We start from the raw sequence: 16,337 nt of genomic DNA, 5'->3' as shown, positions 1-16,337 counted from the left end.
TCATAATATACAGTCATCCTCATTTATTCTACACTGGAAATGATTTAGGACCATAGACAATGTCTGTAATTGAACTCTGAGCTCTTCTTCTTGATGCATCATAAACAAGAAACTAAACCTGAAATCTAGTCATCTCTCTTATTTACCTGCTTTTATGTGTTGTGATAAATTATACAGACGCACAAAGTACAAGTTATTATAAAGATACAGAAATAATGTACATTGTCGTGACACGAGGAAGATGCACACTCGGATTGTTTTCTCAGAAAGGATCTTCTTGATTGAAATGAGGAAAATCCGATCCTGTGAGGACCAATCAAACGAGAAGAACAATCAAGAGCCGATTCCAACCAGGTGAGGACACAGAGAACCAAACCAAGGGAAGCGGCATCAGGTGGAAGGGTCCACTTCTGTGAGATGAATTCTACTTCCCCTCAGTCCTGCTGGGATCTATGTTCCAGATGTCCTACCAAGCCAGCTACTCTCCTCAGCCGCCTGCCCCTCGGCTGAGCCATAAAGCGAGTGACGCAGCCGGCGGCTCCAGTATGAAAGGGCAAACTCTGCTCGGGCAGACACACGGCGGTGCAGGGCTGTGCGGGTCTGGAGCACCGGATGCCAGCGACCCGGCTCTGACTGATCCCCTGTGGCTGGACGGTGCAGAGGAGACCTCGGGGATGGAGAGGCTGCTGAGGAAGTGTCAGATCCGAAACCAGCTGGTCAGGGAGTGCATGGCGGAGTGCCTCGGAGTCTACGTCCTCATAGTGAGTACATCTTTTAAAGAATATAGGTTTAGGTTAAAGAGTAAATGAGGTTAACTAGAAGTATTCCTTTTTTGTTTTGAATGTGTAAAGATGGTAAAATACAGCAAATGATTCACCCTCTGAAGTCAGAACATACAGAAACTGTCCTCTTTTTGGTCTTTTACAGTGAATGCATCTTTTTAATAAGCTTTTAAAATTATAAACGAATAGATGTCGTCTATATCAATTCATTCAAGTTCTCCCTTCATCAACATCAAAGTTTTTAAAATGGTGTCTTTTTATATTCTGTTATGATGCAGCTAGTGAATCTTCACAATACATAACCGAGGACTTTGGCCTGAAAGAGACAGAGAGAGAGACAGAGAGAGTGTAACAGTGAGCGAGGGGGAGGATAAGGGGGGGGGGATAAAGAGCGATTGCAGGTGTCTGTCGTGTGTGTGTCTGTTGTGTGTGTGTGTGTGCGTGTGTTATTTAAAGATGGACAGGGATGTTTCTTCATCTCTGCTTGTTGTGTTTGTGTGGTTCTGTTTTATCTGATCGACGTCTCTCCTTTACAACTGGAGTCATAAAAACCAGTTCCTCGGTAATGAAGTTGATAAAACCAGAGATTAGGCCGAGACAACACTGTGAAGGTTAATTACCTGTGTCAGGATATTGTGTGTGAAATGTGTCGTCTTCATTCCAGGGGATCCGTTGTGTTTATTGCTCTCGTTCCATCGATAACAGATTTTCCATGTGTCGTGTGATTGCAGCTGTTTGGATGTGGCTCCGTCGCCCAGGTGACCACGACCGACGATAAGAAGGGGCAGTACCTGTCAATCAATCTGGGTTTTGCCCTGGGGGTAACGTTTGGGGTCTTTGTGTCTCGTGGAGTTTCAGGTGAGAGACTGTGCATCGTCCACTGGGTTCTTAATATATTCAAACGGCAAAAACATATATATAAAGAAAATCTGATGAATGTCCTGAACTGATGTGATTAGAGTCGGCACCAGCTGGAGAAAACCAATCTGTCGAGTTAGAACAATGAGTTTCCCGCAGCTCTGCATCCGGCGCTTCATCTCTGCTTGTCACTACTTGTGTCTCTAATCTGTATCTTGGATTTAAGAGAGTCAGCAGCAGAGTTGCATTGTGGGTAACGCAAGAGTCAGGTTTAGTCAGTATCAAGAGTCCTCGGAATAAAAACAGAGTTAATCTCTGAACCTGCTGCACAGAGGATCTTCTCTTTTTACAGATCTGGAGTGTGATGTGTAAAACCATATTTATAAATCCTGGCAGAAGGGAAAGACAAAAACAAAAATAATCAAATCTCTGAACTTGAGCCAGAAGGGAAGCAACCAAACCCTCGCTCTATGCTCTGTGCAGATCAGAAATACAAACTTTGCAGGTTAAAACTCATTGATGGTAGATTATATGTGCATACAAAAGGTATTAAAACTGTGATTTCTACCTTTTTATATATAATTGTTTCCCTTTTCCCCAGGTGCTCACCTGAACCCTGCCGTGTCTCTGAGTTTGTGCGTCCTGGGCAGACATCCATGGAGGAAGCTGCCGCTCTACGTCTTCTTCCAGGTGCTCGGGGCCTTTCTGGCTGCAGCCACCGTCGGCATGCAGTACTACGGTGAGTTTCCAACAGAGTTCACCACAAACCACAATCACAGCACAGGTCCAACCAACAGAAACTTACACTACCCCCCCCCCCCACCCCCATTGTCGACAAATTGCATATAAAGTGCAGTGGCGTGGTTGACATGTACTTGTGCGTGATGAGATGAGATGTTTGCAGACGCCATCCGGTCGTACAGCGGGGGGGAACTGACCGTGACGGGTCCCACAGCCACAGCAGGAATATTCTCCACCTACCCAGCAGACTACCTCAGTCTGTGGGGAGGGGTCGTGGACCAGGTCAGACACCGACACTGGTTTTTCATTTTGAGAAACAATAAATAGAAACGTTGGCATCAGCTGCCTGTGTGCACACCGAGTCATTGTTCCCATGTTATCCAGGTGATAGGAACCGCTGCCCTGCTGCTGTGTGTGCTGGCCCTCGGGGACCAGAGGAACGGCTCTGTCCCTGATGGGCTGCAGCCGGTCCTGGTGGGAGCAGCCGTGCTGGTTATCGGCATCTCGATGGGCTCCAACAGCGGCTACGCCCTCAACCCCGCCAGGGACTTCGGGCCTCGGGTGTTTACGTACATTGGCGGCTGGGGAGTTGATGTTTTCACGTTAGTCCTCTCCCATCGGGGGTTCTTGTTTTGTCTGCACAGTTAAAGCTTTCACTCGTTTCTTGCTCTGTTGCTCCACATTAATGACTTTTGATGAATCTTTGCAGGGCCGGAGGAGGCTGGTGGTGGGTGCCCATAGTGGCCCCCTGTGTGGGAGCTCTGCTGGGGACACTGATCTACCAGCTGATGATTGAAGTCCACCATCCTCTGACCGAGCTCCAGACGTCGTGTCAGGAGGCGTCTGAGACCAAGACGGGGCTGGGGCTGGAGGGGGTGGAGCCAGGCTGCGAAAAGAATGTGGTGAAATTATGAAGCTGAAAATGTGTCATGAACAGTAAACGTGTGATACCAAGTGAAACTGTGTAAATGTTTATGTGTTTGGAACATGTAGATTGTTTCTTTGGAATTCTATACAAAGAACTGCCCCTAAATGCTATTATCCTGTTATTATAAAATATTTAAGATGAATTTGAATCAGACAATTATTGTTCTCCGATAGTGAATCCCATGAACTTTGTTGACCCTGTTATTTTCACTTAGTGCCAGAATCAGGTCAAGCTTTAGATTTGTGTTGCTGCAACGCCAGTAAAACAATAACAGATCAGCATCAGTTATAAAGTGAGAAGTTGAACTTAAACAGATCTTTGACAGTGTTATATTTTTCACACTAGTAAGACACACAAACTAATATAGTATTTTATATTGTGAAGCGAATCATGTTATAACGTGATGTTTGTATGTTATAATGTGAAAATATGACGTAAAGAAAATGTATTTCAACTATTTATTACTATTAGTTTGTTTGTTTTTCTGGTTTGGCAGCATTAGGCTTCCGTACCCTCCTGTCAGACTCAGCTGCTCTTGTTTATCACTGATGTGAATTTAATGCGAACAGATCTGAGAACAGTTCAGCTCCGAACCTCCCGGCTGGTGAAAGCGCCGCTCGAGTCAATCGTCTCTTTTACACATTTATTTCGAAACAGCACAAAAGTGTATGGCATTTCAGCAAGCAGACCACAACCATGGAAAAAGAAAATGACATGACATTTCCACTATTGATCTATATAAATATGATAGCATGACATATAAAAGATACAAACTGACAAAAAAAGAGAATTCCACGCGTCGGCCTCCGTCACATGAACGTGAGGCTGTTTTTCAAACATATAAAAGAAACGTGAGAACAGCAAGCACTGATTCTGTAGATTAAAAAAAACATCTCAAGAGTTTAACATTTGTATTCATACACATTAAGACGACACAACCCCCCCCCGCTCTCACTCTGCTTCGTAATTACAATGTATAGCTACCTCTGGGGGGGGGGGGGTAGGGGGGGGGTTCTTTTTTTTCCATTTTTAGACTTCAAATGATTTTGGAAAAAGAAAAAGGAGGAACGGTACAAGTACAAATACTATACGTATTCACATTATCATAACAAGTTACTAAAACCAGAACGCTTTTCTTTTAGTGTCATTATATGTATTTACACGGCAAAACTGGTTCACACGTACACTACGGGCAGGAAGCCTGGCCTCTCTTCTTCTAGCTTTACGATTAACATCACCACACGTTATTCACACTACACAGGTCACGACCCTCCAGTGACCTCGTCTGCTCATGACGTCCGGGAGTCGCCGCTCGTGTTTGGGTCGCAGGGGAATCGGCAACCGACTCGCACAGATACCAGGAGTCGTGATGTGTTCAATATAAATAAATATTATAGCAAAACAATTTTAAAAAATCAGTGTCAATTCTACGCTCGCCAGATGTCGAGGGATTCTTTTTTTTGCTTGAGATCATGTGAGCCCAAAGAGCGACGACTGGAAGCAAACGAATGTGAGAACGATGTAAAGTAGAAAAATATCGGCACTACAGCGATCATGAGTACAGTGGGGGGGGTAGTTGTGTATTAAAATATGCGATACATGGTGTAACAGGCAGGTGGCGACACTCAGTGCAGAGTGATCGGAAAACAATATGGCTGATATAGAAATGCTTTAGTTGGGGATGAGGGGGGGGGGGCTGTTTGAGAGCCGTTCCACTATCACAGGTGCGTTCAGTCAGGTGACCAGTAACAGGATCAAACATGCAGTAACAATCACACACGAGGTGCCAGAGATTTAATCTGTTTACTGTAGCTTTAAAAAAACAACAGCAGAGGAAGCAGCTCCGTTTTCGTCCACATTCATATTCCGCCGCCTCCCTGCTCGGTCTCAGAAGACCCCGGCCCCGCCTCTACTGGGGCTTGTCCGTCTTGTGTGCCGTGAGGAAGGCCATGCCATGGGTCCTCAAGTGGGTGGTGAGGTCCGAGGCCTTGTCGAAGCGCCGGCCGCACACCTTGCAGCCCAGGTTCCCTTCCCCGTCCTCCCCCAGCGCCTGTGGGGAGGAGGCGGGGGAGCCGTCCGGGGAGCCGTGCTTGCGCGCCGCGCCCCGCTCCGCGTCACTCGGGGTGTCCCGCACGCGGTGAGCGATGAAGCGGTGCCGGCCGAGGGAGCCGGCTGACGCGAAGCAGACGCCGCACTGCAGGCACTGGAAGGAGGCGGTGTCGGCCCGGTGCTGGGGGATGTGGCGCTGGAACTCTGCGCCGTCCTCGGTGGAGAAGCCGCAGGGGACGCAGCGGAAAACGTTGTCTTCCTCTTCTAGCTCGGACGTCGCCGGCACGGCCGCCCTGGTTCTCTTGGCGGGAGCGCTGACCTCCTCACCCTCCTCTGTGGCGTTCTCTTCCTCGTCTCCCGCCCGGCCACCAGGGGGCACGCCCTCACCGTCTTGTTCTGAGGAGCTTCCTGCACCTTCTCCCCCAGTGGCTGCACGCTTCCTGGTCATGGGGGCAGCCTGAGGACAAAAGAGAGAGAGAGAGAGTTAATGTTGGACTCAGACTCTTTGTGCAGCAGCGGTGATGCAGCTTCAGGTTTACGTCCAGAAGCAGAGGACTGTTCCTGTCCTCACTCACCTGTCCATCTGGGTTTCTGTGATGGAGACGAATGTGTTTGTCCAGTAAGAACCGACTGCCGAAGGTCCGCTTGCCCTCTGTGCAGTATCTGAAAAACAATTACACAAAAGGTTTTGTTTCAGTTTGTGTGATGAAAACACCAAAGCGTGTTTTTTTTGACGGAGGCTTCGGGGACTCACTGGCAGTGGAAGACTCGTTTGTTGCCCTCGTGAATGACGCGCTCGTGACGTCTCAAGCTGGAGGACGTGCTGAACGTGCCTCCACAAATACGACAGGGGAACTTTGAAGTGGGCGGCACACAAAGGGTCACAGAGAGAGAGAGAGAGAGAGAGAGAGAGATACACAACAAAAATATATTAAACCTCAGTCGAACCAGCGACAGTACAGACAGGAATTTAACAGCAGCCTCCCTCTCACTAATTTTTCAAGCACTAAGTTCAATGGTTTGATTTGATGGACCTAGTGTCCACCTCAACAAGGACTCAATATGATCAGATTCAAATACATAACAGAGGTAGTTAGCTCCACCTTGCCGTGCTCCGTCTTCACGTGACTCAGATAGCTGTCGTTGTCGGTGTAGGTGGACTGACACTGGGGGCAGGTCCACTCGGTCTGGGCAGCGAGTTGACCGGTGCCCCCCGCCGCGGCCGCCCCCGGGGCCTCGTAGTCCTCGTCGGCATCGTCCTCTTCGTCGTCCTCTTCCTCCTCTTCCTGCTCCCTTCCCCAGTCCTCCCCGTCAGAGTTGTCGGGCTTTCCGGAGGGCTTGGACTTGAGGCCAGAGGGGCTGGACGTGAGGGTCGGGGCCGAGACGGGGGTAGCGGCCTCCGACACAGACTCCTGTTTGGCTGCTGGGCCTCTGTGTGTGGTCTGAGCGAGGACAAGAAGACAGACAGAGAGGAGACGTGATTCATTCACCTTCAAAATGTCCATTGCTCCAATAGCTGCTGTTCTTGGCAAAAGGCTCAGGAACTACAATATTCATATAATACCTGAATAAACAAACCTTAATATGCTCCATCATGGAACCTTTCTGGGCGTAGAGCTTGGTGCAGTCCGGACACTTGAACACGTGCACTTTCTGCTTGGCTAGATGAGTGTCAAAGTGCATGTACAGCAAGGGCTTCTGGGTAAAAACCGTATCGCACATCACACACTTGTAGATCATTCTGCACAAGAAGAAAAACAAAGATATTCTTAGAATCTGAGACCAAAAAATGATATTGTAATGTTTCTCAGGGTGCAGGTTGAGGATGAAGCAGCTGTCCTACTTGGCCTGGCCCCCGGTGAGCGTCGGGTGCTGGGTGCTGATGTGGCTCTGGGCGCTGGGGGAAGACTTGAAGGCCATGGGGCAGCTGGGGCACTTGTGGAAGACCTCGCAGTGAGCCGTCTGGATGTGGGACTTGATGGAGTTCAGGCCTCCGAACACCACCTGGCAGCTCGAGCACCTTCATAAAGTGAAATCTGTTAATTCTCCATTATTTTCATGAACTGTCTGTTCATCATAAAAAGCTCTGGATACATTTTTTGCAGATTGTTTTTTTTTTAGCATTAAACTGTTTGGAAGACTAATGACAGAGATGCTATAAGGTCAATTAACTTGATCAATTAACTAATTTGTTAATTGGATAAATGTAAGTTAAACTTGTATTTTCAGATTCACAAATATGATTATTTGCTGGTTTTCTTATTTGTCTTTGAGAGTTAATGTTATATTCTTAGATTATCAAAGTTTCCCGGACAAAACTATTTGAATATGTCGACCTGGGCTTTTGAAAATAAAATTTTTCCCCATTTTCAGACATTTTACAGATCTCTAAGTAAACAGCTAAATAATGAATGATCTTTAATGTTCCTACTGATAAAATATGGAAAGATAGATAAATAAAAACACTACGTTTTGGAGGTGTCCACTCACCTGTAGCCGATGCGCCGGGCAAAGTGCAGACACGCCTCCTCCAGGTGGGTCTGGAAGCTGTCCTGCCGGGCGATCCCACCGCACTCGGGACACACATGGGGTGCTTTGTGTTTATGGATCCTCTGGTGGGCGGACACCGCACACGAGTTCGGCAGCATCATGGGAGGTGAGCACTGCGTACATGTCTGAAACAGGAGGAGGAAATCGAACCTTTACCTCCAGCAGAGACCAGCAGCACATTGACCCTGTGATCTCATCGCCAGGTCTTACCGAGTTCGGCGCAGCTCTGATCTGCTGGAAGTGGGTGACCAGATTAGCCTTGCCGGCGAATTGTGTTTGGCACTCCGGACATTTGAAGTTGTGGTACTGCAGCACGTCGGCCTTCTTGCAGGGCAGAGGCATCAGCGCTTGGGGACCCTGAGGCGCGCGGCGGACCGGCCGAGGCTGAGATGCTGCCGGAGATGAGGCGTCCTTCATCGGGCTGGAGCTGGCAGACATGGCGGCGCCCCCGGATGTGGTCGAGGGAGAGGAGACTGGAGGAGACGAGGACGAAGAGGTGAGCAGGCCTGTTCAGCCGGAGGGCGGAAACCAACCGGGACAAATGGGACATGGTCAATGGAGATGAATCGCAAACGGAGGATGCGTCAAGTTTCTTCAGTGAGATATCAGCAGAGAAACAGGTTTTAATGGTTCTGCTTAATTTACTATAAAAGATTAAAATGTGTGTAGAGCTGAAATGATGAGTCAATCAACAGAACATTTATTTTGATAATCTTGTAATAACTTTTTTAAAGAAGGAAGCAAAACCCCTTTTTCTTTTTGGAATATTTGCCAACTCTCTTTTGGTCTAAAATATAAAGTTGACTATTTCTAGAGTTTGGACTATTGATGAGGCGTCTAAAGTCAAACTGACCCTAAAAGAGTCCTCTTGTTATATTGTCTGTTTCCGAGTCCTCAAAATGTTTTGTGTGACTGTAAATTAAATGAAAGGCTCTGGGAGATTGTGCTGATAATTTAATAAGAAAATGATTATTTGAAAAACAGATATTTGTCAGCTGCAGCCCAACTCACCACCAATGGGCGTAATGTCCTGCTGCCCAATCATCTGCTCCACGGTGACCGGCCTCATGACCAGGTGCGAGCACTGCATGACCAGCCCACGCTCCTTGTGCTCCCTGGCGTGCAGCAGCAGGCTGCACTTGTTGAAGAAGGCCAGCCTCTTGGCACAGTGGTTGCAGGTCACCTCGATGCGCAGCGATCGCCGGTCGTAGTGGCGAGCCAGGCTGCGCTCCAGGGCGAAGGCGTCGCCGCACTCCAGGCAGCGGTACCCTGTGGCGGGGAGCGGGAGACCCCACTCGGGCGGCGGGGGGGCAGAGAGGTCGGGCTTGTAGCTCGGCAAAAGGTTCTTACTGTTCAGGATTTTGTTGAAGGCCTCCACCAGGCTCGACTGACTGCGGGAGATGACGGCGCCGGTGCTGTTGACGATGGAGGCGGGTTTGTTGGGCGACAGGGTGCCGCTGCCCCCGTTGGCCGTCTTGTTGGTGGTTGTGCGCACGCTGATCCCCCCCGCTGCTACAGAGAACTTGGGGGAGGAGGTCACAGATGGAGTCGCAGGCAGAGCAGCAGATTTGGTGATGCTCACAGCAGTAGCAGAAACCTTGGCCTTGTCGGATGCTGCCATTTTGTTTTGAACCTTGGTGGCGGCGGCGAGCATCACGCTGCTGGCTGCGAGTGTGGACACAGGCAGAGCATTCAGAGCACTGACTTTCTGGGATGTTGTTGTCATGTGACCGGGGGACGCTTCGAGTTTCTGGGCCTGTTTTCCAAGCAGCTTTCGCTCCCCCGGTTGAGCTTTAGAGTCCAAGCCTTTCGCTGCGGCCCCTTTAGGCGCCACCCGGGTCACAGTTCTGGTGATTCCGCCCGTGGAGGTTTTAATTGTCTTTATTCGGACCTTCAGGGGTCGGGACGGGGCTCCAGAAGCAGCAGGTGCAGGAACATCTCCCACATCAGTGGACGGGGGTTTAGGCTTCCCATCATCTACCTCCATTTTTTCCTCAGCCGTTCTTGCGTTTTCTCCCTTGTCAGCTTTGCCTTCGGCGACCCTATCGATCCCGTTCCCCACCTCCATCTCCTCCTCCTCCTCTTTGGGCTCCCGCAGCTCAGAAGGAGGTGGCGTGGAGGCCACTGCGGGGCTGGAGCACCTCTTTGAGCTGACTTGAGCGGCTGATTTTGGGATCTCTGGCTCAGGACTCTCTGGAGAGTCTCTCTCTTCGATGACGTGTTCTGGGTGCCGGTCCTCCAGCTGGGGACTCTCCATCGAGCCGGACTGGGGGGTTGAGGAAGTCAGAGAGGCCCCAGACGGAGTGTCTCCAGGCTTCGGGTGAGATGTAGTAGAGGATGGAGGCTGAGATGAGACAGAGTCAGACTTGTAGCGTTGTTGGCTCAGCTGAGTGCAGGTCGGGGAGTCTGGGGTCTCCTGGATCACCAGTGGACTCCCCAGATCAGGGTCCGAATCCTCCTCCTCCATCTGCTGGTGCTGAAATCCAGCGGGGCCACTTTTGGGAGCTCCGTTAAAAGGCTGAGACGAGTGCAGCGGGTGCGAGGAGAGGGCAGAGGGTGGAGTTGGAATCAGAGGCTTGGAGGGCGGAAAGAAAGGTGAGGCCAGTCCGACGGGCCCGGCAGCCGCCAGAGGAGAAGCCCCCGCTGATAGAGAGGAGGACGACGGTAAGGATGCTTTGACCCCATCAGCCCTCTCCTGGCCTGTGTCCTGCTGCTGCTGGTGCTGCTGCTGGAGAAGCTGCATCTTCCTGGCCCGACCCACCGGATCTCCAGACCCCTGTGCCACGAGCGGTTTGAGTCTGTTGAAAATGTTCCCCCCTTGCTTGTGAGCCTTACTTGCACCGGCTGCTTCTGAAGACACTTTGGGGGTGTTCATTGACCATGGCCCCCCGTTGGACTGGGCCTGGCTGAGGGGCAGGGGAGTGGAGACACCGGACGCCCCAAACCCGTTGTGGTTCAAAGCCTCGGACTCAGCCATCCCAGGGGCACACGCACCCAGTCTGGGACCCACATCCACCCCGGCGATCACATCAATAGGGTCCTGGTCTGCGTCCCCCTCGTCTCCATCCACGGTCTCCAGGCGTACTTTATTCTTCACGATCACGCTGACAATGGGGGTGTCCGCCTGCGGGTCAGCCGGGCTTGGCGGCCTCAGGGATGACCCCACACCGTCCTGCTTCCCCAGGGGGGCCCCTGTGGCTCCATGGGGCCCCTCCGCCTCGTCGGGGGCAGACTGGATGGCCTCCTTGGCATCGATGTCGGGGATGTCAAACGCTGCCAACAGGTCATCGAAATCTGGGGTCTTCATGTCCCCCATGCCGGGATTACCTCCTGTGAAAACACAACAGACATGTTAGCGGAGGGATCCAACGTGAACCTGTGTGAGACTCTGTGCACCACAATAAAAACATGCCACTGAACCAATCAACGTGCAGCACATTTACAAAATCACTCAGCGTCTTTAAAGTGTTTATATTTACTTGTGCATTTCCCGAGCACATCGGTTTGACAGAATCTGACAGGAGGCTGGCTTGTTATGGTCCTGCACTACTAGCATACACATTAGCCTGTTAGCATGCTAGCGTCGCCGTTTCTGCACCCAAACCAGGGGGTTAGCGACAATTCGCCGTGAATGCAGAGACTCCGATTCATTCCCAGCTTTGAAAAACATGCAACATCCTCACGGTGGTGACATTTCGAGACTCGGTTCAACCCGGACGGCGACCTCGCTTTATTTTGAAGCTAGCGGTATTCCACACCCCCCACCACCCCCCTACACACACACACGGCTGGGGCTGGCTAGCTGGCCGCTGAGCTCCAGCCCAGACAGAGGGGTCATTTAGCTAACGAGCTAGCGATCCCCGTTACAGCCACAAACAGGCAACCGGAGCCGGTCTGCCGAGGTGTGGGTTCACAGCGGCGAACCCCCGGTGACCGGAGGGCCGGCGCTGGCGGAGGAGAGGATGGCCGGGACGGGGAGTTTCTTTTAATATTTCATGTATTTTGATTGTTTACCTGGATGTGCGATTCCCGACTATCCTAGCTCGTTTTCAGCTGAAAATGCGGCGCTTCCCGTCACATGATCCGGGACATCCTATCAGGCTGTGATCGCGCTGGGAAAACGCACCGAGGAGGATGCTGCTGGCGACACGTATGTTTTGATTTCTGCAGGGACCGACTTGAAATATTCACCTGTGTCCTTTAATCTTTAAGACATCCTGCGAAGCCACCTGTCTCTGCGAGGATCTGATGGTTCTCTGTCAGTCATCAGGACCAGAGGACAAAAACAACACAAGGAAATGGACTAACGTATAGATTTTTATTGCAAAAACAAAGACTTTACAGGAGAGTGTGGCTGGTTGTTTTCTTCCCTTCTGGGGGATTGTTGGGTGACAACGCCACGTAGGAACAGGAAGGGTAAAGACTGCACGAGGCCCAAATCCTATTTATAAGATCAAATAAATGTGTGTAACTGGGGAGTCAGATATCACACTAGAAAATCAAGACCGTAGTTTTTTTATTTCTTGCATGTTGGTGCTTTTTTCAAACAGGACAGTATTAAATGTCGGTCCCAGGGCCGTCATGCAGGAGAAAGCATCTATTCATACATAAAAAGTAATAATGTCTGCAAAGTGTTCATTTTTATTTATCTAGTCAACATCTGGAGTCTCTGTCAGTTTCTCCTTTTCTTTCTTCTCATTTCTTCTTCTCTTCGTCCTTTTTGGCGTCTGGCTTGTTTCCTGTCTGGGAGGCCAGGGAGCCCATGGCGTTGCGGATGGCCTCGTTGTTCGGGTCGACCCCGGGGAGGTTCTCCAAGACGCTCTGAAGAAACTCTGGATCTTGCATCACATCATAGTCATCTTCCTCCTGTTCAATTACATAAAGGATAACAATCAGTGGGGTCCATTGGGTCTTCTTTTAGGTTTTAACATCTAATGGGTCCAGGATGTGGCCGTGATTCATGTTAAGGTAAACAGGTGAGAATTTATGAATTATATTCTCGCTCATTTTCAATAGGAAACCTCAAATTATGTCATTCCTGTACGTAAAAATGCTTTAAGTTTTCAATTACTCCTCAATTTCCCTAAACAATTACACAAGTTGTAATAAGATCTGTAACAAAACCCTTATAACACGCCTATTCCTACCCAAATTTCATCCACTGCTGAACATCTTATTACACTTGTAAAAAGTCTAAAAATTGTCTCCCTGTTCATTTTAAGATATAGATGTTTCCTACTAAACTCTGGTTCTGAAGTCGTACCTCACTCTTCTCTTGACATTTTCATGTTCAGTCTTGTGGTTATTTATATGAATGATTCAACCAGGGGCTTTTCATCTTCATCTAAGCACGAGCCTCAAAGGATAAGCTGTGTAAATAATGGATGGATGGATAGATGATGACTCACCTTGGCTGATTCTGTAGTGTCCATGGCGGCTCCTGTGTCCATTTCACCATACTCTGCTTACAGATTTAAAAAAAAATCTTATTTGCACTATTTTCATAAACACAACAGCAAATATAAGAGCAACCAAAAGTGATATCAAGAGCATACAATATACATACAGCATAAGATAATCAAATGGAACTCACCTCCACCGGCAAGAGACATCTGCATGGCGTATGCGATCTGCTCCTCCTCTGTCATGCTGCTGAAGTCAGGAAGCACCGCTGGACCAGTCTCAGGCTGAGAAACTGACATCTTCAACAAGGCCTCCTCTGACTCTGTGTGAAAATAAATCTAAATTAAGTTTAAGGCTAAAAATATAATTGAATTAAATCCCAAACATTATTAGAATTCTTATTGTCACTTAGGTGAAGTCAGTTCTCATATTACCATCTGCACTGGGTGTGGTCACGCCGACATCGGCTGCAGAAGCGACAGCAGCTCTGCGGGCGTCTTCCTCCTGCCTCTGTCGCTGCTCCTCCATCGATACACGGAGGGCCTGAAAAATGCATAAGAGATGACGTCAACATTTCAATCATGGGATTTTAGTCTAGATACTGCATGTATTTCTTTATTAATACCATTTAAGTGCCCTACTATATCATCTGCATCACATTGTTTATATTTGTATGTGTAGATCAGTGGATTCTAACCTTAGACTGGTTCTTTGGAGCCAACACATGTATTTGCTATGTAAACAGTAAGTCCTAACATAGACTCATAATATTAATAGTTATTATATTGCTTACCAGTGCCAGCTCTGGATCAGCACTGGGATCCACGCCAAACTCAAAGTCACTGGCACCAAGACCCATCAAAGCACCGCTTTCACCAGCCAGGATGGGAGAGGAGATCAGTGCATCAGCCAGACTGGGCCCGGGAGGGACGGTGACCAGATGGGAGCCCGTGCCCTCTTTCCCATTAAGAGTATTTATGAAAGCTGTCAGCTTCTCTGTATTCAACTCCTAAATAAAACAGTTTAAGAAAGAGGGTAAGGGCAATGGAAAACATATTTTATAAATACATACAAGTGTCAGATTCCCAATTTTTTTTTAATTCAATGCAAGATAAAAAAAATCTGTCTGAAAATCACTCTGTCTAACAAAAATACAAAGGGATTCCTCACCTCTTCTCCAAAGTTGACAATATCCACATTCACCTTCTCTTTTTTCAAGCGCTTTGCCATCTTCACAAGCTTAAGAAGTGACATGTTCGGAGAGAAGCAGTCAAAGATAAAGAGAGAAACAACACATTAACAGTCATGTAGTGTTAGTGGTACAGATTGTAAAACCTATTATGTATCATCAATAGGAAAACAACATTTATCTCATACATAATATGATACAAGACTTCAAACTCACATCTTTTTCACTATCCTCCACAGGACTCCCAACAAAGGCAATGATCCTCATCTTGTGGTTTTTTCCTTGTCTGTGTTTAAGGGCCAGCTACACAGGGGGAAAAAATATATCAAACATATCAGAATAGGGCTTCACAACATAGTCTTCTGCTGTATCATAATTACTGGGTCCTGGTCTTGTTTTAAAACAATGTATTATAACTCAGGAATTGTTACACACGTGAGCCACTCTGATGCCTGTGCAGAAGGTGATATTTCCTTTGGGCTGGATGGCGTGGAGCTTGGAAAGGATGCGGCCGGTGTCCGGCGTCAGCGTGGTCAGGACCTCGCAGTTACTGCATGAAAACAAGAGTCAGTGTTACAGCAGTACTGAAACATCCTGTGGTTGACATCATGCACAACAAAAACAACAATGTATTCAGAGCAGCAGCAATTACTACTTCATTGACAAAAACAACAACAAAAAAATCAGCAACAAATAATAATTTAAGCTATTTTAGGCTAAATTATCTTTCTGACTGTTGTTCAGATCAAACTTAATATCTGGAGACGTCAGCTTGGTCTGTGGGAATTTGTCACTACACTATTATTCATGCAATAAAAGTCACATTAGGTCAGTTATTAAATAATCAGTCTATGCTGGCCTAATTGGAGTAAATTAATTATTTCACACTTGTTTATCTGTTGATGTACAGTAATAAATAACGAGTGCCTATTAGATTCTCCATTACAGATGTGTGTGTATGGAAAGTGGCCACTTGGTGAACGTTTTGTGTGATGAGAAGATATGAACGTACTTTGCCATAGTTATGAGGCCCACGTTGTTCTCGGGGTTGCTGCGTGTTTTGGAGTGACACACTATGTTGACCGCATCTTGTTGCGCCTGAAGCCTCGTCGGCAGGAAGTCTCCATTCCTCATGTATTCGCTGTTGTCCACACTGAGGAGAAAACACAAATTCCACTCATCACTGAGCTAACCGGCTAACATTAGCAAACATGTCAACCTTGACCTTATTCGGCCCAGTAGCTTATATTCAATAGTGACGCATCGTCCTCTTCGTCACCAGCTCCGCGGTGAAGGGGCTTCCTCGCCGGGGAGTTGGTGAACGAGCTGGCCGTTCAGATTTTAGGACATTAGCAAGTGGAGCTAACGTTAGCAAGCGGTGTCACCATTGTCGCTCGTTGTAAACAACTAAATATTTAAGATTGTCAGTTCAATTATCAGCTAGAACGTACGTAGCCGCAAATAATGAGCCTTAAAAACGTGGATAATTGACTAAATCTTCATTACGACAGGAGATGTGAGCTACTTTTAGCAACAATGACTCAGCCGTCGGTCGACATCGCGTTAGCCTGCTAACAGTTAACGTCCATTTATTGGATCAGTTTCCGGGATATTTCCTCCAAATCCCGCTCTACGGACAACATAATTACAATAAATAAACACCACGTCGTCGTGTGAACAGATATCTGATCAAAAACTACAGGAAAAGCCAACTTAATCCAGCTCTTACCAGACCATGGTACTTTCCAGCCCCATCTTGGAAACTTCTTGTTGCTCTCTGTCGTAATCTCGCAAGCTCACCCGCTATTGGTTGAAGGCTGAGCAAGGTGAAATCTGA

At 48.1% G+C, this 16,337-nt stretch overlaps 3 protein-coding genes across 4 annotated transcripts; 1 reads left to right on the top strand and 2 right to left on the bottom strand.

The window, feature by feature from the left end:
* The first annotated feature begins 461 nt into the window (after window positions 1–461).
* Window positions 462–3,295, top strand: aqp10b (aquaporin 10b). The gene is made up of 6 exons (XM_053447485.1): window positions 462–761; window positions 1,514–1,640; window positions 2,242–2,379; window positions 2,545–2,663; window positions 2,766–2,983; window positions 3,091–3,295. The coding sequence occupies exons 1-6, from the start codon at window positions 462–464 to the stop codon at window positions 3,293–3,295; spliced, it is 1,107 nt and encodes a 368-aa protein (XP_053303460.1).
* Window positions 3,296–3,938: 643 nt separating this feature from the next.
* On the bottom strand, window positions 3,939–12,080 carry znf687b (zinc finger protein 687b). Its single transcript, XM_053447499.1, has 10 exons — window positions 11,923–12,080; window positions 8,911–11,238; window positions 8,119–8,255; window positions 7,849–8,033; window positions 7,202–7,378; window positions 6,937–7,099; window positions 6,462–6,800; window positions 6,113–6,213; window positions 5,934–6,021; window positions 3,939–5,815 (listed from the first exon to the last, which is right to left on the bottom strand). Exons 2-10 carry the CDS (start codon window positions 11,222–11,224, stop codon window positions 5,219–5,221), a joined length of 4,101 nt encoding a protein of 1,366 aa, XP_053303474.1. The 5' UTR covers window positions 11,225–11,238; window positions 11,923–12,080; the 3' UTR covers window positions 3,939–5,218.
* Window positions 12,081–12,212: 132 nt separating this feature from the next.
* LOC128462205 (26S proteasome non-ATPase regulatory subunit 4) lies at window positions 12,213–16,334 on the bottom strand. 2 transcript variants are annotated; one of them, XM_053447505.1, is made up of 10 exons: window positions 16,230–16,334; window positions 15,513–15,653; window positions 14,936–15,050; window positions 14,717–14,803; window positions 14,482–14,550; window positions 14,105–14,320; window positions 13,746–13,854; window positions 13,502–13,633; window positions 13,317–13,372; window positions 12,213–12,774 (listed from the first exon to the last, which is right to left on the bottom strand). In XM_053447505.1, exons 1-10 carry the CDS (start codon window positions 16,253–16,255, stop codon window positions 12,604–12,606), a joined length of 1,122 nt encoding a protein of 373 aa, XP_053303480.1. In that variant the 5' UTR covers window positions 16,256–16,334; the 3' UTR covers window positions 12,213–12,603. The 2 variants fall into 2 exon arrangements, with proteins under 2 accessions (XP_053303480.1, XP_053303481.1); XM_053447506.1 differs by having other exon boundaries at window positions 13,317–13,369.
* Window positions 16,335–16,337: the final 3 nt, after the last annotated feature.

The sequence above is a fragment of the Pleuronectes platessa genome, chromosome 18 (genome assembly GCF_947347685.1).
Source record: "Pleuronectes platessa chromosome 18, fPlePla1.1, whole genome shotgun sequence".
NCBI classification, from domain to species: Eukaryota; Metazoa; Chordata; class Actinopteri; order Pleuronectiformes; family Pleuronectidae; genus Pleuronectes; species Pleuronectes platessa.
The sequence above is the reverse complement of the archived record's forward strand: the minus strand, read 5'-3'. Positions and strand labels throughout refer to the sequence as shown.

Coding starts and splice junctions, on each gene's coding strand:
- aqp10b (XM_053447485.1), top strand. CDS start 462: ATGTCCTACCAAGCCAGCTACTCTCCTCAGCCGCCTGCCCCTCGGCTG. Junction 762..1,513: donor TCGGAGTCTACGTCCTCATA/GTGAGTACATCT, acceptor GTGTGATTGCAG/CTGTTTGGATGTGGCTCCGT. Junction 2,664..2,765: donor GGGGAGGGGTCGTGGACCAG/GTCAGACACCGA, acceptor CATGTTATCCAG/GTGATAGGAACCGCTGCCCT.
- znf687b (XM_053447499.1), bottom strand. CDS start 11,224: ATGGGGGACATGAAGACCCCAGATTTCGATGACCTGTTGGCAGCGTTT. Junction 7,100..7,201: donor CTCACCGGGGGCCAGGCCAA/GTAGGACAGCTG, acceptor CTTCTTGTGCAG/AATGATCTACAAGTGTGTGA. Junction 6,801..6,936: donor CCATGATGGAGCATATTAAG/GTTTGTTTATTC, acceptor GTCCTCGCTCAG/ACCACACACAGAGGCCCAGC.
- LOC128462205 (XM_053447505.1), bottom strand. CDS start 16,255: ATGGGGCTGGAAAGTACCATGGTCTG. Junction 15,051..15,512: donor GGCCTCATAACTATGGCAAA/GTACGTTCATAT, acceptor GTTTTCATGCAG/TAACTGCGAGGTCCTGACCA. Junction 13,634..13,745: donor GACCACACCCAGTGCAGATG/GTAATATGAGAA, acceptor ATTTTCACACAG/AGTCAGAGGAGGCCTTGTTG.